This window comes from Balaenoptera physalus, assembly GCF_965194825.1.
Source record: "Balaenoptera physalus genome assembly, chromosome: 14".
NCBI classification, from domain to species: Eukaryota; Metazoa; Chordata; class Mammalia; order Artiodactyla; family Balaenopteridae; genus Balaenoptera; species Balaenoptera physalus.
In genome coordinates, this window is record NC_138893.1 from 55,069,234 (window position 1) to 55,085,131 (window position 15,898).

At 46.2% G+C, this 15,898-nt stretch overlaps 1 protein-coding gene across 3 annotated transcripts in view; it reads left to right on the forward strand.

The window, feature by feature from the left end:
* Window positions 1-12,307, forward strand: part of ALDH18A1 (aldehyde dehydrogenase 18 family member A1) — a 45,693-nt gene extending 33,386 nt beyond the window's left edge. For all 3 annotated transcript variants that reach the window (XM_082423679.1, XM_082423681.1, XM_082423680.1), the window contains 6 exons: window positions 487-624; window positions 3,059-3,254; window positions 3,360-3,481; window positions 5,485-5,671; window positions 6,693-6,788; window positions 11,275-12,307. In XM_082423679.1, the coding sequence (XP_082279805.1) occupies window positions 487-624; window positions 3,059-3,254; window positions 3,360-3,481; window positions 5,485-5,671; window positions 6,693-6,788; window positions 11,275-11,456 (921 nt within the window). In that variant the 3' untranslated portion in view covers window positions 11,457-12,307. The remainder of the gene's footprint in view (window positions 1-486; window positions 625-3,058; window positions 3,255-3,359; window positions 3,482-5,484; window positions 5,672-6,692; window positions 6,789-11,274) is intronic.
* Window positions 12,308-15,898: the final 3,591 nt, after the last annotated feature.

Sequence of the window (15,898 nt, forward strand, 5' to 3'; positions counted from 1 at the left end):
CTCGGAACAATGGCAGGGCCAGGGTAGGATGTGGCCAGAGATGCCGCCCAGCCTGAGTCAGGTGGAACAACACCTGAGTCAGGAGGCCGCTGAGCACCTGTCCTCCACCGTGGCCAGAGAGGGGAGTGCCCATGTGACCCTGGGCACTCAACTCAGGTTACAGTGTAATGGTGCTAAGGAAGCTGTACAGTATAGTTCCTAAGATCCGGGGCTTTGGCTCTGGAGTCAAGGCCCCCAGCTCTGCCGCTTATAAGCTGTGTGACCTTGGGGAGTCACCAACTTCTCTGTGCTTCAGTGTCCTTATGTGTAAAGCAGAGGGTAAAACAGGTACTTAATTCACTGGAATGTTGTGAAGATTAAACATGGTAGGCCTTACAAAGTGATTAACAGTGCTTGGCACAGGAGATGTGCTCAGCGAGTGCTAATGTTACCGTTACTTTTACTGCTTTTTCCCTTTGGTTCATTGCTCTCCTCTTTGATCTGCAGGTGGCAGCCTTGGCTATCGCAAGTGGTAATGGCTTGTTACTCAAAGGGGGGAAGGAGGCCTCACACAGCAACCGGATTCTTCACCTCCTGACCCAGGAGGCCCTCTCCATCCATGGAGTCAAGGAGGCTGTACAGCTGGTAGGTCCCTGGGAATGAGCCAGGTCAGGCCCAGAGGGGCCAGGTCAGGTCTCTGGGTGTTTGAAGCAAAGCTTAGGCCACATAAGGCTGAGCCAGTATAGGCAGGTTTGATTGGAGGAGCAGCAGGTCCAGTGTGCCTGTGACATGAGACAGTGGCAGGGCTGCCTTGACCCAGATGGGTCTTGAGTGGCTCAGGAAGGTCCCTCTCATACAGCTGTGTCCTGGTACCGTTGATTTACAAGAATGCTTATTAGCCCTTCATTCTTAAGGTCACAGGCAGCAGGAATACCAGACCCAGACTGTGAGTGAGGCCTGGGTTCTGCTCACTGGCAGTGATTTAGGCCAAGTCAGACAGATACATTTTATGACGGTTTGTCAGAAACCGTCATGCAGCTTGTAAGTATGAGGTCATGCTGTTAACACTATTATTATTATGGTCATTATTTTAACCATTGTGTCACTCTCCTCAACCGTCCAGTGGAGGTTTTGAAGTACTAGATAGTTTGAGTACCTACTGTGGGCAAGGCACTTGCATCCATTATCTCATTTAATCCTCACAACAACCCTGTGAGAAAAATTATTAGGTCCATTTTATAGATGGAAGAAAAATAGGCTCATTGGTAAAATAACTTAGCCAGAATCACCCAGAGTTTAGATTTGGACCTAGGCTGACTCCAGATCCTTCTCTTTTTCCCTTGAGGCCCACTCACTCCAACATTCCAGGATTCTGTTGGCTGCTAGGAGGGTGTCTACAAACCTGCCTCATTACATGCTCCCTGACAAGAAGCTGGGTTATTCTTACAGTGACATAATGGGTAGAAAGAGCACAGGCTGCAGGGGTTCAGATCCCAGCTGCTCCATACCCTAGTTTAATTCGACAGATTTCCTCCTTCTCCTCCTTCTTATTGATGTATAACATACATAAAGTACCCTAATCACATGTGAACAGCTCTGTAATTGTGTCCGCGTATATACACTCATATAACCACCCCCGCATCAACATACAGACTATTTCCCGTACCCCGAAGTCTCCCTTGTGCCCTTCCCCATCAGCAGGCCCCACCCCACCACCAGGAAACCACTCTCTTTTTACTTTCTTCACATTCAGTTTCTTTTGCCTATTCTTGAACTTCATATAAGTGAAATAATACAAAACGCACTCTTTTATCTGTATTTCTTTTGTTCAGGTATTTCTTTCTCATGTCCATGAGATTCATCCTCACTGTGGCATCTAGCAGTACTTTTCCCTTTTTTATTGCTGTGTAGTATTCCATTTATATGCATGTACTACAGCTTATCCTTTCTTCTGTCGATGAACATTTGGGTTGTTTCTGGTTTGGTGAAATGCAGATTAAAGTTGCCATGAACCTTCTTGTACATGTATATTTGTACTTCTCTTGTGAGTAACATGTCCATATGGGGGAAAATTAAAAATCAAGAGGAAGGAAAAAATGCCCATAATCTCAGAGTTCTAACACAAGCACTTCAGTCACTCCAGCCAGCATCCCAGGGTAGAGGTTGTCAGCAGAAGTCGTGGAGAACCGTGACTCCCTAGCAAGAGCAACATGTCATTAGGCTGTGATTAGAGAGCCAACGGAGCAGCCAGTTCCTTTTGTGATCTTCATAGCCTGGCATACTCTGTACCTCCTCGAACTTCCAGAGATAGCACGTTGTACCTCTTCTAGCATCTTAAAAGTGTCTGTCCTGTGTTATGGCTAGTCATAGGGTAGTCCTGTCTTCCCTACCAGACTCTGAGTTCTTTGAGGGCAGGAACCCTGTCCTGCATGTTTTGTCATGCAGAGCACAGGACCTAATGTGTAGAGTTTGATAAGCATTTGCTGGACAACTTTCAATTCCCGTGATCAGGAACTTCATCTTGTTTTTGTTTTTAATATTTATTTATTTATTTTCCTTGTGTTTTTTTTTTTGGCTGTGTCGTGTCTTAGTTGTGGCACATGGGATCTTTGTTGAGACATGTGGGATCTTTTCATTATGGCGCGCGGTCTGCTCGGGTTTCTCTCTAGTTGCAGCACGCGGGCTTCTCTCTAGTTGTGCCGTGCAGGTTTTCTCTCTGTAGTTGTGGCACGTGGGCTCCAGGGCAGGCACGTGAGCTCTTTAGTTTGTGGCACACGGGCTCTCTTGTTGAGGTGCGCGAGCTCAGTAGTTGGGGCACACGGGCTGAGTTGCCCCGTGGCATGTGGGATCTTAGTTCCCTGACCAGAGATCAAACCCACATCCCCTGCATTGGAAGGCAGATTCTTTACCACTGGACCACCAGGGATGTTCCTTAATCTTGTTTTTGGAATAAGTTTTCAGAGCATCAAACTTAGTTCTCAGGAGATACAGACATTTATCTGTGAAAGGGATGCTGCTACTTCCATATTTTGTGTAGTCGGAAGATGTCATCTTTATCTTTTATTCTCTGCCTTTTCAGGTGAATACCAGAGAAGAAGTGGAAGATCTTTGCCGCCTAGACAAAATGATAGATCTAATCATTCCACGCGGCTCCTCTCAGCTGGTCAGAAACATCCAGAAAGCTGCTAAGGGCATTCCAGTGATGGGGCACAGTGAAGGCATCTGCCACATGTACGTGGATTCAGAGGCCAGTGTCGACAAGGTCACCAGACTAGGTGAGCTCAGTGGTGTCCCCTGTTTTATGCGGGCAAAATATTTGTCATGTCCTCGGTGGCTCTGGATCATGTTAATAGAAACAACTTTTTGTCCTCCTCTGTCAGTTAGAGACTCTAAATGCGAATATCCAGCCGCCTGTAATGCTTTAGAGACTCTGTTAATCCACCGAGATCTGCTGAGAACGCCATTATTTGACCAGATCATTGACATGCTGAGAGTGGAACAGGTAGGACAAGTCCATCACTTCCTGTCTTCCGTCCCGAGATTTAGAAGCCTGTGGGATCAGACTGGGAGCAGCTGCCATACCATTTAAGGAAATGTGAGAAGCAATAGTTTTGAGCATCTGCCATATACAAAGTTCTGTGCTGAGTACACAGTGAGTAAGACATGCCTTTGCCTCTGACAGTCTAGTGGATGGAAGAAACCCATACACAAATAGCTTCATTCCAAAGTGGTGTGTGTTCAGTGTTAAGAGTGTTCAAAGATAAAGCAGGTCACATGGCAGCCCACTGAATGGACTCTTTCCTGCCACCTCTTATTCAGGCGGCATAAAGTTTATGTTTCTGAACACACGTTCTTGTTTGGATTTGATTTGAAAAGATGGTGCAGAAATGTTTTCAAACCAAAAATTTATATATAGCCGCTCCTCCACAGATGTCTTCAGTTACCAATATTAATGTGCTTATTAATACAGTGATATCTGGGAGTGAGCAGTTTGTATAATGTCCTCTCTGGATTATTTTCTTACCATGTCATTAAGATTATAAACCACCAGTGCCAGTAAGTTTTGAATATAAATGTATGCTCCATCCTAAATTCCTGATTGCAAGAAAGATAGATGTTCTCCAGGTGAAACTGGACAATCTTAAATTTTCTGTCAGGATGCATTTTAAGCTTTAATATCTGATGTCAGAATTATGTAAACTAGCACAGCAGTAGAGAAAGTGACTGCTGGTCTTGGTTGCTTTGACCCTGAGCATGTGTCTCTTCCCTTCCATCCTTTTGCTGGAAAGGAAGACTTCAGTCAGCTTATAAATGTGGCATGGTCCCAGTTTGGAAAATGAAAATAAATGTACCCCACAAATTATAAGGGAGTTAGATCACATGATCACTTATGTTTGGGGCCTGACCTTCCACTAGTGGCCTGTTTGAGTGCTGACGTATATGCCAGGCACCACACTAGCCTGGACTGGACAGGACGAAAGCTCTCCTGTATCCAGGAATAAAACCCCCAGTTCTGATTCAGACAAACCCACAATATCCTCAGTCATCCTCAGCTTTGCCTTGAAATTCCTCAAGTCAGAATGAGCCAGTGTGTGTACTTCAGCACCTTGTAGTGCAGGAAGTACACCAGAGGACGACTTGCACATGGGTGGGGTTTCAGCCCCTGGGGAACATGGTTGGACCCCAGGCCTGGAGGAAGTGTGGTCCCAGATAGGAAACCATTCAGGGCCTTGGGAGCAACAAGGACATGACAAATGTGGCTTGTTGTGACTTGAGCCAAGTCAAGAGCTTGGCCCTAAAGAATCAAGGCGTGAACGCTGCCCTGGGAAGGTCTCGGAGAACAAGGCCTGAGTGGGATCACACTGTGACTGGGGTCCCCAGTGACCAGCCTCAGCGTCCTTAACTTCCTCCAGCCAGAAGCAGGATTAGCCCCAGAATCTGGACCTGAGCTGAACCTGGAAATGGGGCCAGACTGACAAAGTCAGAAATCTAACAACTAACCACAGTTTGAAGTGGTTTCCAACCAAGTACTGTTTTCCTCTAAAGCACGCCTAGGACTTCTCCAGGGCAGAGGGAGTAGAAGTGTGTTTGTGGCATCTCCCTCTTTCCATCTGAGTCCAATGCCTAAGTCCCACAGGCTGGGAATGGGATTTTTCTAGTCACGTGTTCGTTTTAGTAAAATGCCAGCAGTCAAGGGCTTATGTCAATAGCCCATTAAATGCCTTGCACATTCTTCACATTCAGAGGCTTCCTGCTTAAGTCCCTGCTCCAGTTTTACTGGGGGCCCATTGCTGACAGGTGGCCGTCAGCATTTCCCAAAGCAGAGCATCCTGGAGGGTGAAAGGCTGCCTCTAAAGGGAAGCAGGGACTAGTTTAGTTTCCAGGCCACAGGAGCCCCGGACTCATCGTCTTCGGGCTCATCTTGCTGTTGGATCCCAGAGGGAGGAGTGTGCGTTGCCTCTCTCTGCTGTGTTTATGATGTTGCCCCGACTTCCTGTGTCCCAGGTGAAGATTCACGCAGGCCCCAAGTTCGCCTCCTATCTGACCTTCAGCCCCTCCGAAGTGAAGTCCCTCCGAACTGAGTACGGGGACCTGGAACTGTGCATTGAAGTGGTGGACAGCGTGCAGGAGGCCATCGACCACATCCACAAGTACGGCAGCTCCCACACGGACGTCATCGTCACAGAGAATGGTAAGTGTGCAGGGGCTGCAGCACACGGGGTCTGCGTTTTCTGCCTTGATCTCCAAGCTGACCCTGCTCCTCCCAGCCCCTCTTAGCCTGCAGGAGAACGTAATCTCAGTGAACTGATAACAGTGCCTGGTGTGGGCGGCACTTGCTGGTTTGCTGAGTGCTTTTACATCTGTTATCTCGCTGTGTTGTCACAGTGGCCCCGAGGGAAGAGGCAGGGAAGAGATGATTCGCTCCACTTTAAACGTGGCTCACTCTGTGTCAGAGGCGTTACCATTTAATCCATGCAGCAGTCTTTCCAGGTTGCTGGAATAAACCCATTTTACAGCTGAGGAAATCAAGGCTCAGGAGGTTAAGCACAGAACCAACTAGTTTAGGGCAAAACCAACTCTCCACAGTCACTCACTCCCTCCACAGGTGAGCCTGGGTGTCAGGCATGGAGGCCCGATGGTAAAGGATGCCAGCATGGCCCCCTCAGGGAACTTCCAGTCAGTTTACTGGGGAATCACAGCACCGCCAGTGAAAACAGTTAATACTTGAGCACTTGCCATCTGCTAGGCTCTGGGATGAGTGCTCCATGGCTGTCGGTTCATTTTATCCTCTCTGCAAGCCTGGGAGCTGGATAATATTGTCAGTCCCCATGGTACTCAGGCACAGAGAGGTTCAGAAGCCTGTCCACAGTCACCCAGCTGGTGGGTGTGGAGTTTGAGTTGAGACTTTGGCATTTGACTCAGAGCCTATAAACAGATAGTATAAACAGGCCATTGCAGCACTGAGGGTACGTCTGCAGGGAGATCTGGATTCCAACCGAGTCTTTCCCAGGTACCTACTCCTTCAACAACAGGACTGATGAAGCTGGTTTGCTTTCTTTCTGTTTTAGATTTTTCACAAGTCTGCATGTTTAATATGTGGGGAAGCACCTCAGGGGCCTGGGCCCTGCCCCAGTCAGGCCCTGTTGAGTGGCTGGAAGCAGGGATGTTCTCCCTGGGCCATCCTAACTCAGTTTCTTCCCTTTATGCTGCAGAGAAGACAGCAGAGTTCTTCCTCCAGCACGTGGATAGTGCCTGTGTGTTCTGGAACGCCAGCACTCGCTTCTCTGATGGCTACCGCTTCGGACTGGGTAAGAAAGAGTCTGGTCGGGGAGAAAGGAGTCCCTTGTGAATCACTGTGTGGCCCCAAGGAGCGTGGTGAGGGTGGAGGAGACACCTGGCCTTTACAGTCACGTGCATGATCAAGATGATGGAGACATGCCGAGGGAAGGTTGGTTTATGAGAGAGAATGATAACAGCTACCATGAACTGGTAGAAGTCCTGTGTTCTAGGCGTTTCACATGCTAAGAAGGTAGGTACTTGTATTTCCTTTTTCATAGATGAGGATACTGAGATTCAAAGAAATGAAGTAACTTGCCCAAAGTCATGCAGCTGGTGTTCAGACCCAGACTTCCGTGAGTCCAGAGCCTGGACTGTGCCACGTACAGCAGACCACAGTGTGTCTGCATGCGTGGGTTATGACAGCTGTGCATGCCAGGGTCCCGTGAGAGCACTGCCACTGCAGACTTACTCCTTCAGAGGGACACAGCTAGGTTGCCTCAGAGCTAGGAATCCACCCTGAGGACAGGACAAAAGAAGGTGTTAGTACCTATGCTGGGCTGAAGTATGAGAATCAGAAACAAACAGGTAAGCCCAGAGGTGCAAGGTTGACTTCTAAAGCAGCCTTTGAAATAAAAAGCTTCAGAAAGACACCCTCCCTGCTTCCATCATTAGTAATAAATTCTCCATCCCCCAGTAGTATAAGGAGTTCTCAGACAGTCGCTGGTTTTCAGGGGTATCATTTTACAAAGCTCCAATAAGGCATTTATGGCACATCTGAGAATTATTTCAACTACTGAAAACATTTTAATCCCTCTGAACGTTTGAATAGAGAACTGCCTAGAGAAATAGTTCTCACTGAATTGTTAAAGGTTACTAAAGGGAATTTTGCTCAGTTATTCTTAGTCATTGGACTCTTTATTTTTAATTCCCTGTTTCTGTTGTGTTGGGGTTTGATTTAGTTATCACATCACTTGCACTGATCTTTGTATTCCATGTTCTTTTTTTTTTTTTTTAATCAGTCATCAGTTTTATACACATCAGTGTATACATGTCAATCCCAATCGCCCAATTCAGCACACCACCATCCCCACCCCACCACAGTTTTCCCCCTTTGGTGTCCATATGTTTGTTCTCTACATCTGTGTCTCTATTTCTGCCATGCAAACCGGTTCATCTGTACCATTTTTCTAGGTTCCACATACATGCGTTAATATACGATATTTGTTTTTCTCTTTCTGACTTACTTCACTCTGTATGACAGTCTCTAGATCCATCCACGTCTCAACAAATGACTCAATTTCGTTCCTTTTTATGGCTGAATAATATTCCATTGTATATATGTACCACAACTTCTTTATCCATTCGTCTGTCGATGGGCATTTAGGTTGCTTCCATGACCTGGCTATTGTAAATAGTGCTTCAATGAACATTGGGGTGCATGTGTCTTTTTGAATTACGGTTTTCTCTGGGTATATGCCCAGTAGTTGGATTGCTGGGTCATATGGTAATTCTATTTTTAGTTTTTTAAGGAACCTCCATATTGTTCTCCATAGTGGCTGTATCAATTTACATTCCCACCAACAGTGCAAGAGGGTTCCCTTTTCTCCACACTCTCTCCAACATTCGTTGTTCGTAGATTTTCTGATGATGCCCATTGTCACTGGTGTGAGGTGATAACTCATTGTAGTTTTGATTTGCATTTCTCTAATAATTAGTGATGTTGAGCATCTTTTCATGTGCTTCTTGGCCATCTGTATGTCTTCTTTGGAGAAATGTCTATTTAGGTCTTCTGCCCATTTTTGGATTGGGTTGTTTGTTTCCTTAATATTGATCTGAATGAGCTGTTTATATATTTTGGAGGTTAATCCTTTGTCCATTGATTCATTTGCAAATATTTTCTCCCATTCTGAGGGTTGTCTTTTCGTCTTGTTTATGGTTTCCTTTGCTGTGCAAAAGCTTTGACGTTTCATTAGGTCCCATTTGTTTATTTTTGTTTTTATTTCCATTTCTCTAGGGGGTGGATCAAAAAAGATCTTGCTGTGATTTATGTCAAAGAGTATTCTTCCTATGTTTTCCTCTAAGAGTTTTATAGTGTCCGGTCTTATATTTAGGTCTCGAATCCATTTTGAGTTTATTTTTGTGTATAGTGTTAGGGATTGTTCTAATTTCATTCTTTTACATGTAGCTGTCCAGTTTTCCCAGCACCACTTATTGAAGAGACTGTCTTTTCTCCATTGTATATCTTTGCCTCCTTTGTCATAGATTAGTTGACCATAGGTGCGTGGGTTTACCTCTGGGCTTTCTATCTTGTTCCATTGATCTAGGTTTCTGTTTTTGTGCCAGTACCATATTGTCTTGATTACTGTAGCTTTGTAGTATAGTCTGAAGTCAGGGAGTCTGATTCCTCCAGCTCCATTTTTTTCCCTCAAGACTACTTTGGCAATTTGGGGTCTTTTGTGTCTCCATACAAATTTTAGGATGATTTGTTCTAGTTCTGTAAAAAATGCCATTGGTACTTTGATAGGGATTGCATTGAATCTGTAGATTGCTTTGGGTAGTATAGTCATTTTCACAATATTGATTCTTCCAATCCAAGAACATGGTATATCTTTCCATCTGTTGGTATCATCTTTAATTACTTTCATCAGTGTCTTATAGTTTTCTGCATACAGGTCTTTTGTCTCCCTAGGTAGGTTTATTCCTAGGTATTTTATGCTTTTTGTTGCATTGGTAAATGGGACTGTTTCCTTAATTTCTCTTTCAGATTTTTCATCATTAGTGTATAGGTATGCAAGAGATTTCTTTGCATTAATTTTGTATCCTGCAACTTTACCAAATTCATTGATTAGCTCTAGTAGTTTTCTGGTGGCATTTTTAAGATTCTCTATATATAGTATCACGTCGTCTGCAAACAGTGACAGCTTTACTTCTTCTTTTCCGATTTGGATTCCTTTTATTTGTTTTTCTTCTCTGATTGCTGTGGCTAAAACTTCCAAAACTATGTTGAATAATAGTGGTGAGAGTAGACAACCTTGTCTTGTTCCTGATCTTAGTGGAAATGGTTTCAGTTTTTCACCATTGAGGACAATGTTGGCTGTGGGTTTGTCATATATGGCCTTTATTATGTTGAGGAAAGTTCCCTCTATGCCTACTTTCTGGAAGGTTTTTATCATAAATGGGTATTGAATTTTGTTGAAGAAGAAACAGCACACTTGTAAGGGCTGAGGTGCCCAGCTTTCAAGTGAAAGTCCAAGATGGGGGAGGAGCAAAGACCACTCCATTGTCTTTCCATCAGCCGCTCAGAGCAAAAGCTCAGACTCTGGTTGGGTTAAATTCCTGTGAAATGCATGAATAACAGTAACAGATAATATTTATTGAGCATTTACTATATTTCCGGCACCGTGCTAAGTGCATCACATGCATTATCTCACTTAGTTCTACATAATGGATTCTATTATTTTCTTCCTTTTCCAAAAGAAAAAACTGAAGCAAGAGATGGTAGGTAACCTGGCCAAAGTCATGTGGTCTCTACGCTATTAACCCAGAATTTGAAGCCAGTGGTCACCATCTCCTTGCCAACCACTGCCCCAGGCACCTCTGCATTCGGGTCCTTGCTTGGTCCTCTCTGCCTGCAGCGGCTCTCCACTGCTGTCCCCTGGCCGGCTCCTTCTCATTCAGGTTTCAGCCAAAGGCACCTCCTCGGGGAGGCTCCCACTGACCACCGTATCCAGGGTGCTGCCGCCCTGCCACACAGTCTCTGTGCCAGCACCCTTCACTGCACCCCATCACCACATGGAATTATTTGTTGAACTGTTCTTTGGCTGCCTTGCCCACAAGAATACAAGCTCCATGAATTGCATCAGTTGTTCACCACTTCATCCCCGGGTCCCAGCCCAGTGCCTGCTCAGTGAGGTTGTGATGAGCAAAGGAGCCCTGCCTCAACTGCACACGGTGCAGAACACCAAGCCAGACCCGGGAAGAGCCCCGGTGCCCCGCGTCTGAGGCGGGAGCAGGAGGGAGGAAAAGGAAAAGTACTCTTTGGTGTAGTCAGCAGCCATCTCATGAGCACCTAGGAGCTAGGCGTTCTAGGGAATACCTAGAACATGTTCCTTACCATCTAGGGTTTAAAGGATACTCGGGGAGATGAAACCTCTATACACTGTCATACACCTGAAACAATACCCAAACGTCAGATGATGGTACGCAATCCAGGCACAAGACAGATATCGGAGACAGCACTTGTGGTATTGTCAAAATGGATTGGGGGTAAAATACAAAAGAGAGGCCCACAGTCAGGCCCCTTCTTCTTTTATTAAAGAAGGGGTCTGACCGTGACTCACAGCAAGCAGAGAACATGTTTATGGGGACAGTGGACGTCAGGCTAGCCCAGGGAGGATGGGTCAGGAGAGGGCTGAGAGGGGGCGCCAAGTGAGGAGAAGGAAGAGATGTGGGCCTGGCGGGCGGTCCGGAAGCAGAGGCTGGGAAAGCCACATCCTCATCCGTGCTTTTCCACAGGAGCTGAAGTGGGGATCAGTACATCTCGAATCCACGCCCGGGGACCAGTGGGACTGGAGGGGCTGCTTACTACCAAGTGGCTGCTGCGAGGCCAGGACCACGTGGTCTCGGACTTCTCCGAGCATGGGAGTTTAAAGTACCTTCACGAGAGCCTCCCTATTCCTCAGAGAAACACCAACTGAAAGCATTCAGAGGAGAGCCGGGCATGTTCTGAGCGGTCTTCACAGTTAAACTCATCTTAAGCCTCTCGGGGGGTGAACCAGGTCTTGTCTCCCACCTCCTGGAAGGGCCTGCCTGTTGGAAAGTGCCCCTCAGCATTGATGGGCCATGTGGCAACATCAGCCTGGGCGAAGGACTCGCATTCCAGCTCACCCTTTTCTTTCTTTCCTTCTAAGTTAGCAAATAATCGCTCTGGTTAGGGATTTTGCTTAATTGCTAGAGGGGGACTTTGCCTCATATAGTGCAGTTCCCTTCAATGATAGAAACAGAAAGGTGCGGTTTCCCCATGTAAAAGGCAATGGAAAAATCATGGTCGCTTTTTACCTTTTATCACCTCAATGAGGTAGAGTCTCCCTTGGCATGTGGTTGTTATGAGAGCCAGTCGTACCTGATAAGTCTCCACATTTCATTTCTTTCACACTCTTAGTCGTCTTCAAAAAGGAAAGATTTGGAATTTAGAGAGAGGCAGCTCTTTTTAGCATTCTCGTTAGAAACAGTCACAAAAATGGACTGAATCATTTCCACTAGGAAGACTGACCTTTTGTATTTATTTGTGGAGTAAACATAAATAAGCATTCCAGATGCTGTAAGCCTCTGGATCCAGGAGCTCGGCACTACCTGTGACATGGTTGGAACCTGGAGCTGCAGACAGGAGGTACAAGTTTCAGGATGAAGGACCTACAGCCATTGTGCTTGAAATTTTTATATGAATTATTTTGTCATCCTATCCTCTCCCTCCAAAACAAAAATTAGAGGATTATTTTAATACTTTGGATTCTTGCCCCCTTTTTGAGAAATAAAGTTCTTATCAGAAGCCTGTGTGCATGATTTAAGCTTTCTCCATCACTTGTTGTTACCCTCTTCCTTTTCCCTCCCTTGTGGCCCTCACACTCTGCTGTTACGCAGTCTCTTCTCTGGAAGTTGGTTGGGGACAGAGGCCGTCTGCCTCAACAGTGTCAGTGGAAGCAGCACAGGCGGATCCCCACGGGAGGGACTCAGGCTGAGAGAGAGGAAAGGAAAACATGATATGAAGCCCCAGGAGCTTAGGGACTAAAAACACGGTGATGGTCTGAAGTTCGTGGGTGTGACTGACGTAAGCGTGCTGTCCTTGTGCCGGGTCCACACGGCATCCACGTGGATTGTTCTGCCCATCGCATTGCCTCAGGATCGCCTGCTTCAGTGACAGCCCTAAGCCCTCCCTGCCTCCCTCCGTCCTGTTCTTAAGGTCCTTGGTGCCTGACAGTCTGCAGTTGAAAGATTTCTTGTCTCATGGGGGCCCTCCCAAAGAAATAAGTACTGACTTACATGTTTCTTTTTATCCTCTGAGGATGTTTTATGAGCACAAGAATTATGGTGTCATGGGGAACATGTTCCCGGCTGGCTCCGGGCTGTACCTCTCATCCAGACCCTTACATGGTCGGCCACGTTACCCTGCCTGCCCCGCCCTCTGAGTGGGGAGTTCTGGCATAGCTTGCCTGAAAAGGCAATAAACAAAGTCCTGCCTGAAACTCTATGGCAAATACCACAATCAGCTCCCAACCACACAACAAATGCCCCTGGAATCGAAAATAGAAAGTGACCCAAGAAGGCCAAGCCCTCGGGGAAGACTCCACTGAGGAGGCAGACCTGGAGCTGGGCCCTGAGAAAGACAAGTTGTAGGGTAAGGAGAGGTCAGAGCATTCAGGCAGGGGACTGGGGAAGCAAAAGCCAGAGGTGGGGATGAAATGCAGGTCTGGGGAGCAGTGAATATGCCAGTTCGGGGCTGAAGTTCATGTGGGTAAACAGGAAGGTAGTACATCCAAGACGTCTGGGAGATGTAACCTCTACCGGAGCCACCCTTCTAGGGCATGGGATGGGGGTGAGTTTAGTGCAGAAAATGCAGCTAAAGCTCAGTCATCCAACAAGTCCATTCTCCCTATGCAGCCAGCTCGGTCCTTAGTCCATTTCTGCAGAGAGTGTGAGCCATCAGAGTCTCCCTTTTTCCACCAAAAGCAGAGAGATTTTCCCAAAGAAGGCCAGGAGGCAGCTGTAGCTTCGCAGGGATGCCCACCCAGGCAGTCTTCCAGTATGTGGCTTGTCCTAGGTATAGGAAGCTGGCTTCTTATTCTGAAATCCCTTCTGTGGTCCTGCCCTGCTACTTCCCTTTTTTGGCCACCAACTCCTGGCAGCACCGGCTGTTGAACCCACCAATCCTGAAACTCCCACCTCCCCACCGAGGGGGAAAAAATGCCCTCAACAAATGTTTTTATTCATCAAGCCAAGTTTACTTGGGTTTACCTTTTCTATTACTTAGAAATAAAGATGGTAGTAAATATAACGGTAAATATAATAGTGATAAAATTAATGTCTGAATGATTCAGTAAATTCATATATTATGGGGGCATTTACAAAATTATTCATATGGGAAGAAAATTGGGCAGCCGAGGACTGGATTATAGTAGGTGTTATTTGTCTGCTCTATATCCTTTATTTTATGAAACCATCTCTTCCCATTTTGCAGTAACCCGACTCAGTCTCTGTGACTTGGGGTCGGGGGTGTTCATCGCCCTCTGATAAGCCACCTAGTAATCCACCTGTCTTTGGATTCCCCACTGTCCAGCGAGGAGCAGTGCACACAGCCGCTCACCGACCACCTGGTGACATGGACTACCTGGGCAGAGTTACGGAGGTGGAAGTGGGACTTCTCTGAGATCCGTGGACCATTCGGGACACTGGTGGGAGGGTGGCAGCCTAAAATGGTCCTATGTCTTTGCTGACCCCAACTCGTTTCCTCATAACTGAGCAGCGTCGTTGTTCTCGCCTAGCCGTGCACGGAACATGCCTTGGAGTCTGTTGGAGTGGAAGGTGGGTTAATGTTATAGTGTTTTTTCTGCTGGTGCTTCTGGCAAAAATCAGTGAAGACCTTTTAAAACATTCTTTTGGCAGCACTCCCCCGCCCCCTTTAGTGAGAATGAGTTATAAAACTTCATTCAGTATTCAGTCAGCACCTATTATGTGCCATGTGCTGGGAATAAGAGACCTTATTGCCCGCCCCCCCCCAATGGTTCAGAGCTTAGCCTGAGCATTACTGCTCTATCCCCAGATAGTTCTTCTTCTTAACTCCCAGTCTCTACCACCTATTTTACCCCTGTTCCTAGGAGAAACCCTTTGGCCAATAAGAAGACACCAGACTAGACAGATCTCCAGACAGGAAGGGACGCAGGTTCACTACCACCTCAGAAAAAAAACAACTCGCTGTGGATTCCACCTGGCCCTAAGATTCCTCCAACACTAGAGGGCAGTCAGGCCCCACAGACTTAAGGAGGTCTGTCCAAGTCTGAACGAGCTCCATGTACCAGCATCCTCAGACTGTGCACCTGGAGATGAAGTGCTGGCACAGTAAAATAACTTCCAGAGATCCGTTTACTTAGAAGGTAAGAACATAGGCTTTTTTTGGATAAGAGGCAGATGAGAGTTTGGGTCTTGATTCCACCACCTGCTAGCTGTCTGAGCTGGGGAAAGTGTCTTAACATCTCAGAACTTTGAAAACACTTATCCCTAAGTAGATTTTGTGAAATTATATATAAAACACTCAGCACAATATCCAGCTTATGGTAAATCTTCAATAACTGTTAGCTGCACTGTTTATTTTGTTCTGAAGAATAGCTTTCACTTAGTTCTGTACATTGCTATTTTATTTAAAGTCCAAACATCTCTTCCTAGGAAATGAGGTGGGGACACTCTTAGGAGATAATCTACTATGTACCAGGCACTATAGCAAGAGCCTTACAGATGATGCCACAGCAATCTGAATGATCTCTATTTTATAGGCACAGAAACCAAGGATCAGAGAGGTTGAATAAATTCCCAGGTCACACGGTTACAAAGTGGCGGAACCTAGATTAGAAACAGATAGCTAGACTTCAAAGCTCTTAACCACCACAGCAGGCTGTAGCAGTAGTGTTTTCCCAGAAGTTCCTGTATCTTAGCCCAAGGCAAGTTGTAAGGCAGAAGAAGGAGGTTGCCATAGCTACTAACTAGACCCCTTTTCAAGTAATCAGATCCTAGGTCTGCTCCAGTTTTGCAAGAGGAGATGCTTGTCTGGAAACTCTCCTCAACACCTGCCCCTGGAGGGAGCCGACTGCACCTGAATTATTTACAGAGTCCCTAGACATTTGATATAATGAGCAGGTGTGGATGCTTCTCCAACTTTCCCCCAAACATGCCTTTACTGACCCCCTTCCCCTCCCCCTAGTTGCCTATGAGGAAAAAGAAGCATCAGCCTTCCCACATTGTATGTGTGTCTACCTCCTTCATTCTCCATTCCAAAAATTATCTGTAAGAAGTGAACCATTTTCCTTGCAAATCTCAAAATAATGTTGGTTTGAGTTGAAATTGATGGTGTAAATAGGACCCTAGCTAGTAA